The sequence below is a fragment of the Equus quagga genome, chromosome 17 (genome assembly GCF_021613505.1).
Source record: "Equus quagga isolate Etosha38 chromosome 17, UCLA_HA_Equagga_1.0, whole genome shotgun sequence".
NCBI classification, from domain to species: Eukaryota; Metazoa; Chordata; class Mammalia; order Perissodactyla; family Equidae; genus Equus; species Equus quagga.
In genome coordinates this window covers 14,767,696-14,782,616 of record NC_060283.1, presented here as the reverse complement: position 1 = coordinate 14,782,616, position 14,921 = coordinate 14,767,696, and the positions used below count along the sequence as shown (strand labels likewise).

Here is a 14,921-nt window from a genome sequence, read left to right as displayed (position 1 = left end):
ATGTGGGATGCTGCCACTGGATGGCTTGCCAAGCAGTGCCATGTCCGCACCCGAGATCCAAACCAGCGAACCCTGGGCCGCCAAAGCAGAACCTGCGCACCTAACCGCTGCGCCACTGGGCCGGTCCCCAACAGTCCCTTTCTTCTTTGTAGGTAAGGCGAACGTTTGCTGGGCTGGGTGCCTCTGATATAGGTCCACTAGCGACTTATCTCCAAGAGAGAGTGATCATGCACCAGACATTTAAGTGCCCCAAGTTTCTGAACCAATGGAGCCTATTTCCAAAGGGTTACTTTGAGGATCAAGAGAGATGAGCAATTCCCGAATGTGGTTGCTTGTAAACTGTGGAGCACGTTTTGCATCTGTGCTGTTTTTATCATGTCCCATGAAGATGGGGGTGAATGCTGGGCGGTGGAGTGATGAGAGCTCCACCTCAGCTTCCCAACCCCCCAGGCTCCTGAGGGCTTTGGGTGAAATGCCTGGCCCGGCCCACGAAGCCAGACCGAGTGTTCCATCCCATCCCGATTTACAGGAATTCACATCAGCGATCAATCACCCTTAATTTGTAACTGGGTAGTGTCCTAGGCCAGCCAATAGCTAAGACTGACCCACCCTCCCCAACCTTGTGGGACTATGCACTCAGTCTGCGTTGGAGCACCCAGTGACCAGGAGTTTGGACCAGGAGTTTGGAGCAGGTTTGGCGCTGGGGGATGGAGGGAAGAGGTTTGGGGAGGGGGGCGTTCCTCAAGTCCTTTCCCTCCAGCTTCTGCCCCCCTTTATCTCTGCAGTCTGTACAGGCTTGCTTCCACTTAAGACTTCTTCAGACTTCTGCCTCCCGCTCCTCCTCCCAGGGCTGTCCTGCCCAGCCTTCTCTGGACCTCTCCTCCTCCCCCTGCCTCTAGCCTCATTGTTTTGCTAAAGCAGGACCCCCCTGATGGGACAGATGGACGGAGACCCGGGCATGGGGGGACAGGCTGGGCCAGCCAGTGCCGGGAAAGGGAAGCGGTTCGGGGAAAAACAAAACAGAGGGAGGAGCCAGGGAGAGGGTGGCCCGGGGAGGGAGGCGGAGGGAATTCACACAGAGGGGCTAGGGCCTGGAACGGAATGGGGGCGGGCCCGGGGGTGGGGTGGACGTCCCCTGCGCCCCGGAGCTCGGAGCTGGCTCCGAGTCTGGCTGACTTCGCAGGTCCGGACAGACGTCGCCGCCCAGATGGCCTCCAGGCTGACCCCCCTGACCCTCCTGCTGCTGCTGCTGCTGGCTGGGGTGAGTGGCCCCGTCGTGGGGTGGGGGTGGGGCTGAGGATTAACCCTTCAGGCCCCGGAGAATGAGGAGAGCTCCACTTGGGATCAGCAAGTGTGATTCTTCCACCCGCCTTTGTAGAGACTGAAAAGAGCGGGGACTCAGACCCACGCAGGTTCCAATCTTGGCCGGCTACATACCGGCTCCGGTGGCCCTGAGCAAGTCACTTCTCCAAGTCTACATGTCCTGATTTATAAAGTGGTGAATAAAGCAGAAGGATCAAAGAGAGCAGGGACATGGACAGCATTTTGTGATATAAAAGCAAGGCATTGTTGTGGAAAACCCGGCTGGTGGGGGAGCTGAGGGTTGGTTGCTGAGACTGGGGCTCTCCGGAGGCTGCCGGCTGTGAAAACAGGAGAGGAGTGGTACAGACACACCTGGGTCTAGGCAGGGGTCAATCACAATGAGAGGTCCCCCTGGTCTGGGAAGTCAGGGATAAGGGATGAGCGCCTAGGAGAAAGGTGCATGCTGGCTTTGCATGTGTGTTCATGTGTGTGTGTGTGTCTGTGTGTGTGTGGAAGCTGGCATCTGCAGTGACCTCTGAGATTCAGTAGGTGATATGATGATGCCTAAGGGATCTGGAACCAGACACGGAGGTTTGACTTCTAGTTTATCCCCCAGCTTCTGGGAGACCCTGGGCTAGTTACTGAATGTGTTTCAGCATCAGTTTCTTTTCTCAGTGAAATGGGGTAATAATGGGCTCCCTCGACCGTGGAACTATCGACATTTGGGCTGGATAATTCATTGCTAACGAGGGGCTGCCCTGTGCATTGTAGGATGTTTTGCAGGTTCCCTGGCCTCTACCCAGTAGATTCCAGTAGCGTCTCCATCCTCCTCCCATACCCTTTTCCTCCTACAGCAACAAAAATGCCTCCAGACATTGCTAAATGTCCCCTGGGGGTCAAAATGGTCTCTGATTGAGAGCCCCTGGTCCCTACTATTTCTTCCTCCCCCCTTTCCTTCCTTCCTCCCTACCCCCCACTTCTCCTCTCACCACCCCCCTTCCTTCCTTCCTTTTGGAATGCTGATTGTTTTCAATACCCACTAAATGGGTTGCAAACTATGATTTGAAAAACCACTGTTCTAAAGCAAAGGACACAAGCTCAAATGTCTGTTCAGGCCAGGCAGGTGAGCAAAGACAGGCAGATACTTAGAGACATTGCAAAAACATAGATAAATGGCAATTGATACTCAGCTGCAAAGTATGGCAAACGACTTCCTAGATGGCAGTAATTGCTCAGATAAAACAGTCCCTGCCTGCTCATCATCTTCTGCAGAGGATATCCCTGCTGGCTCCCACCCCCTACCCCCACATGTGCTTTGCCCCCTGCTCGGAGAGAATGAGTGGTGGTGGCTCCAGGGCAGGCCTCTCCCCAACCAGGCTTTCCCAGGAATTATTCTCCGGTACAAGATATTTTCCTCATCGCCACCCTCTCTTCCTGCTTTGAGTGTTTAAGGGACTATGCGTCATAGGAAGAAAAGTGAGGGGGCCAGCCCTGTGGGGCAGCGGTTAAGTGTGCACATTCCTCTTCGGCAGCCCCAGCTTCGCCGGTTGGGATCCCGGGTACGGACATGGCACTGCTTGGCAAGCCATGCTGTGGTAGGCGTCCCACATATAAAGTGGAGGAAGATGGCCACAGATGTTAGCTCAGGGCCAGTCTTCCTCAACAAAAAGAGGAGGATTGGCAGCAGATGTTAGCTCAGGGCTAATCTGCCTCAAAAAAAAAAAAAAGAAAAGAAAAGTGAAACTCAGTTTCTTGACCCACAGCATAGAGCCGCCTCAAATCCTGATGATAGCAACCACAGCTTCACAGATCCAGAGAGCTTGCAAGGAGAAAGCAAAGGAGACATCTTGGACATCTTGAAGGGAACTATGCCCAAGACAGTATCCATTCAAGACACGGTGAGCTCTTCCACCTTGCCGGAAACCAAGGAGACCAACACAACAGTTAGTGCCACTTCGGGATCTACCACTCAACCAACTACCCAGCCCACTACTGAGTTCGACTGCCCGGAGCCTGACATCTCCTGCCCTGACTTGGGCAATCACTCAGCAGAGATGATGTTGGGGGACGCTTTGACAGATTTCTCCGTGAAGCTGTACCACGCCTTCTCAGCAGTGAAGAAACCCAGGAGCAACATGGCCTTTTCCCCATTCAGCATCGCCAGCCTCCTCACTCAGGTCCTGCTTGGTAAGAACCTGCCTGAGTTCTCTCCAGAGTGCATTTAGATGCTCCCATGAGGGGCCCCAGTTCAGATACCTAGAAAGCTATGCTTTGGGGAGGAAGCTGTAAAAATGGGCTACATTTGGGCCGCAGGTAGTAATCTTTTAATTCTTGAACATTCATTGATTCCTTCGTTTAAGAATGATTTAATAGGCACTATTGCTTATAAAACCCTGTGGACTATAGAAGAACGCATAACACATCGTCCCAGCCACACAGCATGGTTCAGGGGAAGGAGATAAGAAACAATGAGAGATAGACATAGAGTAGAATCATGGTAATAGTGCTTTCCAGCTGTGTGATTTGGGGCAGATCACTTAACTTCTCTGAGCCTGAGTTCTCAGGTGTAAAATGGAGATAATTGTATTAACCTCAAGAAATTAAGCAGTCGGCCCATTAGCTGAGTCAGTGGGAGGTCAAGAAGTTATTCCCTCTGCCTTCCTGAGGGATCACTGTCAAGTCCCGAGGAGTAATTACTCTAGGAATGACACAAAAGAATTGCTGCAAGCAGAAGGGACAGAGCTGTCATCCCGAGGGGAATTCCAGGAAGGGTACTAGAGACAGTACCATGAGCATAGAAGAACTCTTCTTCTCGACTCCCAGAATCCTAACATCCCTAGCCTCTACCCACTAGATGCCAATAGCGCCCCCACCCCCCGAATTATGACAACCAGAATGTCTCCAGATATTGCCACATGTCTTCAGGGAGGCACGTTTCAGTTGATTGATTTCGGTTAATTTTTTATTGCCCCAAAGATGTGGCTTGAATGCTGTCTCCATCCTCCCCTGTTAACTCTAGGATCTTAAATTGAGTAGAATACTTAATCTCTTAAACCTCCGTTTCCTCACCTGTGTTGGGGATAGTAATTGTTCTTATATAAAAGGGTTCTTGTGAAGATGCAATGAGTTAATATGGGAGAAGCACTTCTGATGCCCAGAACCAAGTAAGTGCTCGATAGATGTATCTATTACTGGACAGGAGATGTGTACAGTAAATGTTTAATAATGAGTAACCGAAAGGATGTTGACTATCCATCCTCTTTTATGATTCTCTGATGTCTCCTCTTCGTAGTGATCCAGTGTCCCTGCCTGTAGGGCGAACCTTTATAAAGCCAAACCAACTAAATAGTAGTTACTGTGGAGTAGGCAGTGATGGGACCAGGCTTTGAATGATGAGTGGATTAGAATTAGGTAGAAAAATGGGGGAGGAGAGTAGTCAAAGCCTGGGAGAAGCCTTTGATTGATTATAACTTCCCAGCCCTGTCTTTCTGACCTGTGTATTGTCTTCTGAAACCACGCTTCCAGCTCTGACGGTAGTGATTCCCTCCATAGCAGGCAACAACCCCCCATTCCAGCTTGGGCCCACAAACCTAGTCCTGAATGACGGGTCCCCTGCTCCTCCTGCAATTTTCCGTCATCTCTGACCTCTGTTCTAGGGGCTGGGGACAGCACCAAGAAAAACCTGGAGAGCGTCCTCTCGTACCCCATGAACTTTGCCTGTGTCCACCAGGCCATGAAGGCCTTTAGGTCCAAAGGCTTCAGCTCAGCCTCTCAGATCTTCCACAGCCCAGGTGAGTGCTTCGGGTGGGGCGCAGCTGCTGAGCAAGGTCCTGAGGGGATTCAGAGGGGGACCCAGCACGGAGGAAAGAAAGGACAAGAGGCAATGTGGCAGGGATGGAATGCAGAGCAGCTGAGCCTTAACAGACTTTCCGGGCAGCTCCAGGAGCTGGGAGACTTCTCCAGGTGAGAGGGTCTGTTTGTACTCATCAACTCGATTTAGAATAAGAATGTCCTGCATTCGTGAGTAGAGAGCTATCAACGTAAATTAAGCAAAAATTTTTTTGCTAGTCTGGGTCAAGGGAGTCTTGGGACTCCCGTCTTTGTCCTTTTGTGTTGTATGAATTTGTTGTCATTTACATGTCTTATATTATTAATTAGGCTGTAAGAGCAGTGAGCTTCCCAAAATGATCAAATGCAGTATTTGAATTGTGCGCACTAGAGCCCCAGGGTTTTGCAGGGCTGCTTCAGGAGTCGCGGTGGAGCGAGCACACTGGGGAGTGGAGTACCACTTCCTGTGAGAGGGAGATGGAGCCAGAGCCCATTTATACTGTGGGCTTCAGACATGACATTATTTGAAAACATAGTTCTGCTGCTTAAAAAGGTTTGAGGGGGCAGGCCCGGTGGCACAGCTGTTAAGTTCACATGTTCCGCTTCGGCAGCCTGGGGTTTGTCGGTTTGGATCCTGGGTGTGGACATGGCACTGCTTGGCAAGCCATGCTGTGGCAGGTGTTCCACATATAAAAGTAGAGGAAGATGGGCACGGCTGTTAGCTCAGGGTGAGTCTTCCTCAGCAAAAAAAAAAAAAAAAGGAAAGGATTGGCAGTAGATGTTAGCCCAGGGCTAAACTTCCTCAAAAAAAGAAAAAAAGTTTGAGGGGCGGGCCCCATGGCTGAATGCTTAAGTTTGCGGGCTCTGCCTGGGAGGCCCAGGGTTTCACTGGTTCGGATCCTGGGCATGGACATGGCACCGTTCATCAGGCCATGCTGAGGTGGCATCCCATATAGCACAGACAGAAGGACCTGCAACTAGAATATACAACTATGTACTGCGGGGGCTTGGGGAAGAAGAAGAAAAAATAAAAGATTGGCAATAGACCTTAGCTCAGGTGCCAGTCTTTAAAAAAAGAAAAGGTTTGAAAACTACAGATCTAGTGTGATCACCTCTTTAAATAAAGGAAAAATGATTTTTCCTCTTTTTTTTTTACCTTAAAAGCCATACTCATTCATTGTAGACAACTGAGAAAATACAGAGAACCAGAAAAAGAAAATGCACCTATCACCCTATTATCTAAAAAAAACACCCCATCTTTTTAGAGATGGGAAAAGTATGACTCAGATGTTCAAGAAACATTATATTTATTTATTTGCTATAAATCAACTGTTTTGCTAGTTTGGTGGAAAATACAACTGCATTCAATATTGTCTATTTAGTCCAGGAAAAATTTCTCTTTCAGACATTTTTCTTTAGTGAAGCTGGGCTTTGGAGAGCACAAGCCAGGAAGGCCTTTTTTTTTTTTTTTTTTTTAAAGATTGGCACCTGAGCTAACAACTGTTGCCAATCTCTTTTTTTTTTTCATATTCTCCCCAAAGCCCGCCATTACATAGTTGTATATTCCAGTTGTGAGTGCCTCTAGTTGTGCTATGTGGGACGCTGCCTCAGCATGGCTTGATGATCAGTGCCGTGTCCATGCCCAGGATCCGAGCCTGTGAAACCTTGGGCTGCCAAAGCGGAGTGCCCGAACTTAAGTACTCAGCCACAGGGCCAGCCCCAGGAAGTCTTGTCACAAACTTCCACCCAGGCCAGAACGCAGACCCTGTTCCCTGCTGAATTCAAGGAAGAAAAGAGGGAACACAGAGGCAAACAGACGTTAAGATCTCAAAGAGTTATCTTGCTGAGCCCAGGCCACATGGCAAGGAGAGGCAGCAAGGGCCTGGGATGAGCTCTCTGAGTTCAGGGTTTGCCTTCTTCGGCCCTCATTGGCCACATCTGTCAGAAGAGTGGGCTGGACCCCTGCTCCAGCATGCTGTGTTCATTGGAGTGAGCAGGAGTCACGGGGAGCACGCTCCCTCTCAAAGCCTGCTCTTGGAAGCGAGGAGGGGTTCAGGGGACTCATGCCTCCCTCTCTCAACCTGCCGCTCCCCCAGACCTGGCCATAAAGAACGCGTTTGTGAACGCCTCTCGGAGCCTGTATGGCAGCAGCCCCAGAGTCCTGGGAAATGACAGTCAAGTCAACTTGGAGCTCATCAACGCCTGGGTGGCAGAGAACACCAACCACAAGATCAGCCGGCTGCTAGACAGCCTGCCCGCCGACGCTCGCCTTGTCCTCCTCAATGCCGTCTCCCTGAATGGTAAGGGGGTCCTGGACAAGGTGGTCTTCCCATGCTGAGTCCTTCCTCCCCTCCTGGCTTCAAAGCCCGTCCACCCCAAAGTTCTACAGCAGGACCCCATTGTACCTGCCCCCCCCCTTGCTAACGGGGCTTCCAGCGCCTCTTGATCCTTTCCCCCCCTGCGTTAGAGTAACCCTCCCCCTCTCTTCCTTCTAGCCAAGTGGAAGAAAACATTTGATCCGAAAAATACCAGGATGGAGCCCTTTTACGTTAAATCCTCTGTGAAAAAAGTGCTCATGATGAGTAGCAAGAAGTACCCTGTGGCCCATTTCACTGACCAGATTCTGAAGGCCAAGGTCAGTTCTCGGCCCTTCCCACTGCTGTTTCAGAGCCTCTTGTGCGTCCTGATCTCCTTTCTGCAGCGGCCCCCTCCATTTGGGGCACACCCTTACTAGTTCATGCTTTCTACTCCATCTGTGTTTCCATGCTATCTTTTCTCCTCCCCTCTCCAGCCTTGACCGAGGCAGGCACTGTGTATTTTAGGCTGGAAAGCAGGATTCTAAAGTTTCTTCATTCATCTCCACTGCATCGAATAGCAAAAAGTGAGTTGTGATCCTGTTCTGTGCTTCTGTTTCTCTTTCCAGTCAGCCCACCAGGAGACTCTGGTGGCTTAGTAAGTCCTGTGTGTACCCGTGTATAGCATGTGTACGGGTGCGTATATATAGGTATAGCCGTGTGTGCATATATGTGGTAAGTGCATGTGTGCACAACGTTAAACGGCTTAAGTTCCTTAGCAGAAATTGAACAGCATAATTTCACTAGGTAGGGAGGGAGGGAAGATAGAATATGGAGCCCAAAAGATTCTCGTTAGTAAACTGTCTCACACCCGGTGACCAGATATTTGTGCCTTGTTAGGACAGCAAGACCCAGACCTATGAGATAGAAAACAGTGGGAGACACCCAGTGACTTGCTACTAGGCCAAGAAGGAAAGCATCTGTTTCTGGAACATGCCAGGCTTATTCCCACCTTGGGAGCTTGCCCTAGTTTTTCCCTCTGCCTGGACCCTTCTTCAGTCAGAGTTGCAAGAACTTGTTCCTTCTGGTCACCGAGGTGTCAGCTCAGAGGTCACCTTGGTAGAGAGGCCTCCCACCAAGTAGCCCTCTCTTCAGCCTGTAACACCACTGTGTTTTGTGATATTCGTGGTACTTATCACTAGCTAAAATTATGTTCTTTATTTGCTCACAGTATTCTCTTGCTCCCTGAGATATTGTCTCTCTCTTTGGGAACAGAGACTTTACCTGTCTTGTTTCCTACAATATCCCCAGGGCCTAGAACAATGCCACATATACGTGCTCAGTATTTTTTTGGTGAATAAATGAATGAATTCAATGGAGGGTGCTAGTGTGAGTGGCTAGGAAGACTTCATAGAGGAGGTCACTTTTGACCATTCTTTTTTTGTGAGGAAGATTGGCGCTGAGCTAACATCTGTGCTAATCTTCCTCTATTTATGCGGGATGCTGCCATAGGGTGGCTTGATGAGCAGTCCTAGGTCCACGCCAAGGATCCAAAGCTGTGAACCCCAGGCCACAAAGTGGAGCGCACGCACTTAACCACTATGCCACTGGGCTGGCCCCACTTTTGACCATTCTTAACCATTCATGCCTTTTTCTACCCACCCCTGCATCATCCATCCATCCATCCATCCATCCATCCATCCATCCATCCCTTTTCAATGTATTTGACCATTCATAACTATTTAACAAAGCCAGAATAGCATGTGTAAGGCAGAGCAGGGTGAATATATATGGCATGTTTGGGGGATGCTAAGAGGGTATCAATGAGGTTTTTTAATGCCAAAGGAGGAAGAGTTTTGTGCACAAAAAAAAGACTATTTACAGTTCCTTGGGTTTTAAACAAATAGTTGATTTCATGTATTGATGTTGTAAACTCAAAAGCAAAGTCTTAAGCCTTTAATTTTAAGCTGAATTTGCTACATTATTTATAATAATTTTCATATAAAAACTTTGATTTGTTCTTTGTTATGCCCTATCGGACAGATTAAACTCCTTTAAAGCATTTGTTCCATTTACAAATATGATGACTATTCCCATAAGCATTTTGAGCTTATGGGAATACTTTAAAAAGATACTCTATAAATTTAATATATTTGATTTTCTTTTTTTTTTGAAAGATTTTATTTTTTCCTTTGTCTCTCCTAAGCCCCCCGGTACATAGTTGTATATTTTTAGTTGTGGGTCCTTCCAGCTGTGGCATGTGGGACGCCGCCTCAGCGTGGCCTTATGAGCGAAACCCTGGGCCGCTGAAGTGGAGCATGCGAACTTAAGCACTCTGCCACAGGGCCGGCCCCTTGATTTTCTTTTTAAGCATGTCCGATACCTGACAGGCAGAACTACAACCCTGCTTGGCCACATCTTTCTAGCCCCTGAAGCCCACTTGTGAACTGACAATTCAATTTCAGGCATAAATCACTTCAACCAACATCTCAACAGCATTCTCAAACTTAATGAAATTATCCTACACGTTTTTGCTTAAAAGCATAAAAGTAGCATTTCTGATTCTCTTAAAAATTATAAAGTCTATTTTAAGTAACAAACACATGGATTACCCTGTACTTAGTACTACGGCCTTAATACTATGGAGTTGGTTTACTTTGTCATTCCCATACTTAATTCTAAATCTTCTTGGGACTTATGGTTATTGACCCAACTAGGAGGTTTAGATTCACAACTCAGGTATGAGGTTACTCGTATGAAAACTCAGGACCGCAATATGGTCATTTCTGGGTCCTATATTCAAAGGCCATACACAGGACTTGATGGACACATATTGCCCAGATGAGTATACCCTATTTGGAGCCTATTTCAACAGGAACCCCTGTCCATGTTCTTCAGCTGATAATGGTTTGCAACCTGCTTCTTCTGGGTCGTTTTTTAATTTTTAAATTATTATTTTTTATTTATTTTTATTTTTTTAAAGATTGGCACCTGAGCTAACAACTGTTGCCAATCTTTTTTTTTTCTGCTTGTTTCTCCCCAAATGCCCCCCAGCACATAGTTGTATATTTTCAGTTGTGGGTCCTCCTAGTTGTGGCATGTGGGATGCCGCCTCAGGGTGGCCTGATGAACAGTGCCATGTCCGCACCCAGGATCCAAACTGGCAAAACCCTGGGCCGTTGAAGCAGAGCGTGCGAACTTAATCACTCGGCCACGAGCCAGCCCCTAATTTTTTTAACGTTTTTTTAGGATTTTATTTTTCCTTTTTCTCCCCAAAGCCCCCCAATACACAGTTGTATATTTTTAGTTGTGGGTCCTTCTAGTTGTGCCGTGTGGGATGCCACCTCAGCAATGGCTTGATGAGCGGTGCCATGTCTGCGCCCAGGATTTGAACTGGTGAAACCCTGGGCTGCCAAAGCGGAGCGTGCAAACTTACCACTCGGCCACAGGGCCGGCCCCTGGGTCATTTTTTACAATTCCAACAATCCAGTTAATTTCTTCAGTACCCAACTGAATTCTGTATTCTAGATTCTTCTTGTCCATCTTTCAACCTCAATCATAATGCCCTTTTAATGATAGTCTCTTATATCCTATTAGACTAGGGTTTCTGAGCCTGGGCAGTATTGACACTTTGGGTTGGATAATTCTTTGTTATGGGGGGCTGTCCTGGACATTGTAGGATTTGGCATTATCCCTGGCTTCTACCCACTGGATGTCAGTAGCACCATGAGCCCCCTCCCCGCAAGCTGTGACAACCACAGTGTCTCCAGATATTGCTATATGTACACTGGGGGCACTTTTGCCATGGGTTGAGAACTCTCCTCTATTAGCCCCATGGCTGCTGTACTTATCTCATTTTTACGTCTGGCCGCCAGTTGAAAGTCCTTCTAATGGTAAACTGGAAAGGTAGACCAGGATCAGCTTGTACACAATCTTGAATGCCGCGCTAAGAGACTTACACATACTCTCATAGGCAGTAAAGAGCCATCAAAAGTCTTTCGGGGTTGGCCCAGTGGCCCAGTGGTTAAATTTGTGCCCTTGGCTTTGGCAGCCTGGGGTTCACTGGTTTGGATCCAGGGTGTAGACCTACGCACTGTTTGCTAAGCCGTGCTGTTGCAGGCATCCCACGTATAAAATAGAGGAAGATGGGCACAGTTGTTGGCTTAGGGCCAATCTTCCTCAGCAAAAAGAGGGGGGTTGGCAGTAGATGTTAACTCAGGGCTAATCTTTTTTAAAAACCAAAAGTCTTTAATAGGACTGACCTAATAACTGGAGGTATAATTTGCATCTTATATACTTTACGCACAACACTCTTTGGAGGAAGGGAACAGGGCTCAGATCAAATACTTGCCTAGATTAACATAGCTGAGTCAGGGTCTGATCCTTGACTCCTGCTCATTCCTCTGCATCTCACCAGCACCGAGTTAAACCAGCACTATTCACCCAGCTGGCATCTCCATTTCATGGCAAAGCCTGGAAGCCTAGGCCTGGCTGCCGCTTGTTGAAATAGCACAGACTGTAGCAGCAGACTAAAGATCAGCCTTGGGACATAGAGGATGGGAGCCAGGAGAGAGCTGGGGTGGGAAGACTGATCAAGTGCATCTTATTCCCCAGGTGGGACAACTGCAGCTCTCCCACAACCTTAGCTTGGTGATCCTGGTGCCCCAGGACATGAAACAACATCTTGAAGACGTGGAGCAGGCTCTCAGCCCCTCTGTCTTCAAGGCCATCCTGAAGAAGCTGGAGATGACCAAGATCCAGCCTACTCTCCTGATGATTCCCCGAATCAAAGTAAAGAGTAGCCAGGACATGCTGACAATCATGGAGAAGCTAGGTGAGCCCTGGCCGCTTGGCATTGCTCCCGGGCCATCAGAGGAGACGGGGCGGGATCCCTAAAATGCAGGTAGCATAAGCTAGAGTATTTTTTACATCTATCCTCTCTGGCTGTCCCTCCATCCTATGAGTTAGAGGGGCAGGTGCTAATATCCGTTGGATCATTGAGGAAACTGAGACTCAGAAAATTTACATGACCTATGCAACATCCCTTGAGCTAGTTAGGAGTGAGCTAGAACACCAGTCTACGTCTCTAACTCTTCACTGTTTCCACTATGGTTCATTATGACATAGACCCTGGGACAGGCGACCAAGGTGGGTTGTGAGTGCTCCTTCCCCAGAGATATTTCATAACACTCAACCACCCCAGGGAAGATACAAGAAGCTACCTGGATAAGAGGCTCTGGAAGCTTCTGAGTTTAGGAGAAGCAACAGAAACTCCATTTCTTAACCTTTGGCCTCACTTCCTGATCTTTCACCTCACATCCAGATACAGCTTCATTTTCTGTTATAGAACTTGACCTCCTAATAGATGATCTTGTTTCCTAGTATATGACATCACCCTTGTATATAACTTCATTTGGTAACATGTGACCTCTTTCTGATACATTACCTCACTTCCAACGTCCTTGTTGATAAGGAAGCAATGACATCATTTTTCAGGGGTTTTTGGGGAGGTGGTGGAGGCAAGATCTCTCACCTCTGGAGAGAAGGTGGTGGTTGGAGTGAAGATGGGCCCACTGAGAGAGCATCCCACAAACCAGAAGGTGCGATAGATAATTTGATAAACAAGGGAGGAGGAAGAAGAGAATATTGGGTCTTGGGTCCAACCCAGAAAATTCAGAACAACTCTCTCCAGCAGGTGAGGGTTTCCTGCTAGTCTTTGACTCATCATTTTTCTCTGGTTATGCCCTAGAATTCTTTGACTTTAGTTACGACCTCAACCTGTGCAGGATGACTGAGGACCCGGATCTTCAGGTTTCTGCGATGCAGCACCAGATCACGCTGGAGCTGATGGAGTCCGGGGTGGAGGCGGCTGCAGCCACGGCTGTGTCTGTGGCCCGCAATTTGCTGATCTTCCATGTGGATCAGCCCTTCCTCTTCGTGCTCTGGGACCAGCAGCACAAGTTCCCTGTCTTCATGGGGCGAGTGTATGACCCCATGGCCTAAGACCTGCAGGGGACCGGGCAACGGCAAGCCCTACCCCTCAAACCTCAGCTCTCCACTTGCAGCCCTGCTGCTGCCTGCCTGGGCTTGCCCCCAGCCACCTTGCACCTTGGGTCCTTTGCCCTCCACCTGAAGGGTTCCCTCAGGGTCTTGTGAAAGGACCTGCTTTTGTCATCCCTGTGACTCTTTAAATCACTCTCTGCAGCTTTGTCTGGTACAAGTACACAGACTCTACAAATAAAACCTGGCAGACCATGACTTCCTCTCTTATTTGCCTTTCGATTTTAGAGGACAAGGGCTACCATGGCCCCTGTATTGGCTAGCTATTGCTGTGTAACAAGTCATTCCAAACTTAGTGGCTTAAAATAGTAACCATTTATTGTTTCACGTAAGTCTTGGGGTTGGGGCTGAGTGGTCTTGCTGATCTGGGCTGGACCTGACTAATCTTCCCTAAACTCACTCATGTATCTGTCATAGTTGATGGGTTGGTTGGGAGGGTAACTGATTTCCAATGGCCTCCACTAGGCCACCTTGGCTTTCTGCATGTCTCCTATATCCTTCTAGCAATGGCAAGGTTCCAAGAAAGGAGTCAGAAATGAGCCATCTTTTTCACACCTTTGTGCCTCTGCTTGCATCAAGTTTACCGTTGTCCCGTCAGCCAAGGCAAGTCACACGGCCAGACCTAGGGTTAGAGTGGAAAGTCACTCCAAGATTACAGGGTAAAGTCATTAATTGGGGGCTAGTCATGCAATCCATTTGTCACAGTAATAATTGTAGCTGGCATTGTTGGGCACTGACACAGGCAGTCTGCTAAGAGCTTCACAGACATTTAATCCTCAAAAACTTTATATGGTAAGCTAAATTCAGAGAGGCTGAATCTTGCTCATAATCGTGCTGTTAGGAAACGGCAGAACTGGATTTGAAAGCATGTCTCTATGACTCTTAAGTCTAAGCTCATAGCCACTATCTTCTATGTCTGCCCTTCTATCTTAAATCCTGCCTTTTTTTTTTTTAGATTTAATTTTTCCTTTTTCTCCCCAAAGCCACCCGGTACATAGTTGTATATTTTTAGTTGTGGTTCCTTCTAGTTGTGGCATGTGGGACGCCACCTCAGCATGGCTTGATGAGCAGTGCCATGCCTGCACCCAGGATCCGAACTGGCGAAACCCCTGGGTCGCCAAAGCGGAGCGCGTGAACTTAACCACTCGGCCACGTGGCTGGCCCCCAAATCCTGCCTTCTGTTAATATTTTATTTATTCAACAAACTTAGTACCTAGCATGTGTAGGGCACTATGCTAAGCCCAGAGCTATAAAGACAACTTAAACCTAGTACCTGCTTTCAAAACCTATAGCTTGTTGGGGGAGACAGATAGGAAGATAAATTTAACACAGCGTTCTTTTCATCTCTCTGATTTCTCTTAATGGGTTTTCCTCATTTCTAGCTTCTACTCATAGACTCGCTGATGGCCCAGCTCTTAGCCCTTCTGTCTCCCTCTT

At 48.2% G+C, this 14,921-nt stretch overlaps 1 protein-coding gene across 1 annotated transcript; it reads left to right on the top strand.

Moving 5' to 3' along the window:
• Nucleotides 1-612: 612 nt before the first annotated feature.
• On the top strand, nt 613-13,682 carry SERPING1 (serpin family G member 1). Its single transcript, XM_046644706.1, has 8 exons — nt 613-692; nt 1,184-1,261; nt 3,066-3,489; nt 4,959-5,093; nt 7,227-7,430; nt 7,626-7,765; nt 12,039-12,258; nt 13,174-13,682. Exons 2-8 carry the CDS (start codon nt 1,208-1,210, stop codon nt 13,425-13,427), a joined length of 1,431 nt encoding a protein of 476 aa, XP_046500662.1. The 5' UTR covers nt 613-692; nt 1,184-1,207; the 3' UTR covers nt 13,428-13,682.
• Nucleotides 13,683-14,921: the final 1,239 nt, after the last annotated feature.

What these genes read in the sequence shown, in the direction of transcription:
- SERPING1 (XM_046644706.1), top strand. Translation starts at nt 1,208, where the DNA reads ATGGCCTCCAGGCTGACCCCCCTGACCCTCCTGCTGCTGCTGCTGCTG. An exon ending in TGCTGCTGCTGCTGGCTGGG is followed by an intron (nt 1,262 to 3,065) that starts GTGAGTGGCCCC and finishes CTTGACCCACAG; the next exon opens with CATAGAGCCGCCTCAAATCC. An exon ending in CAATGCCGTCTCCCTGAATG is followed by an intron (nt 7,431 to 7,625) that starts GTAAGGGGGTCC and finishes TCTTCCTTCTAG; the next exon opens with CCAAGTGGAAGAAAACATTT.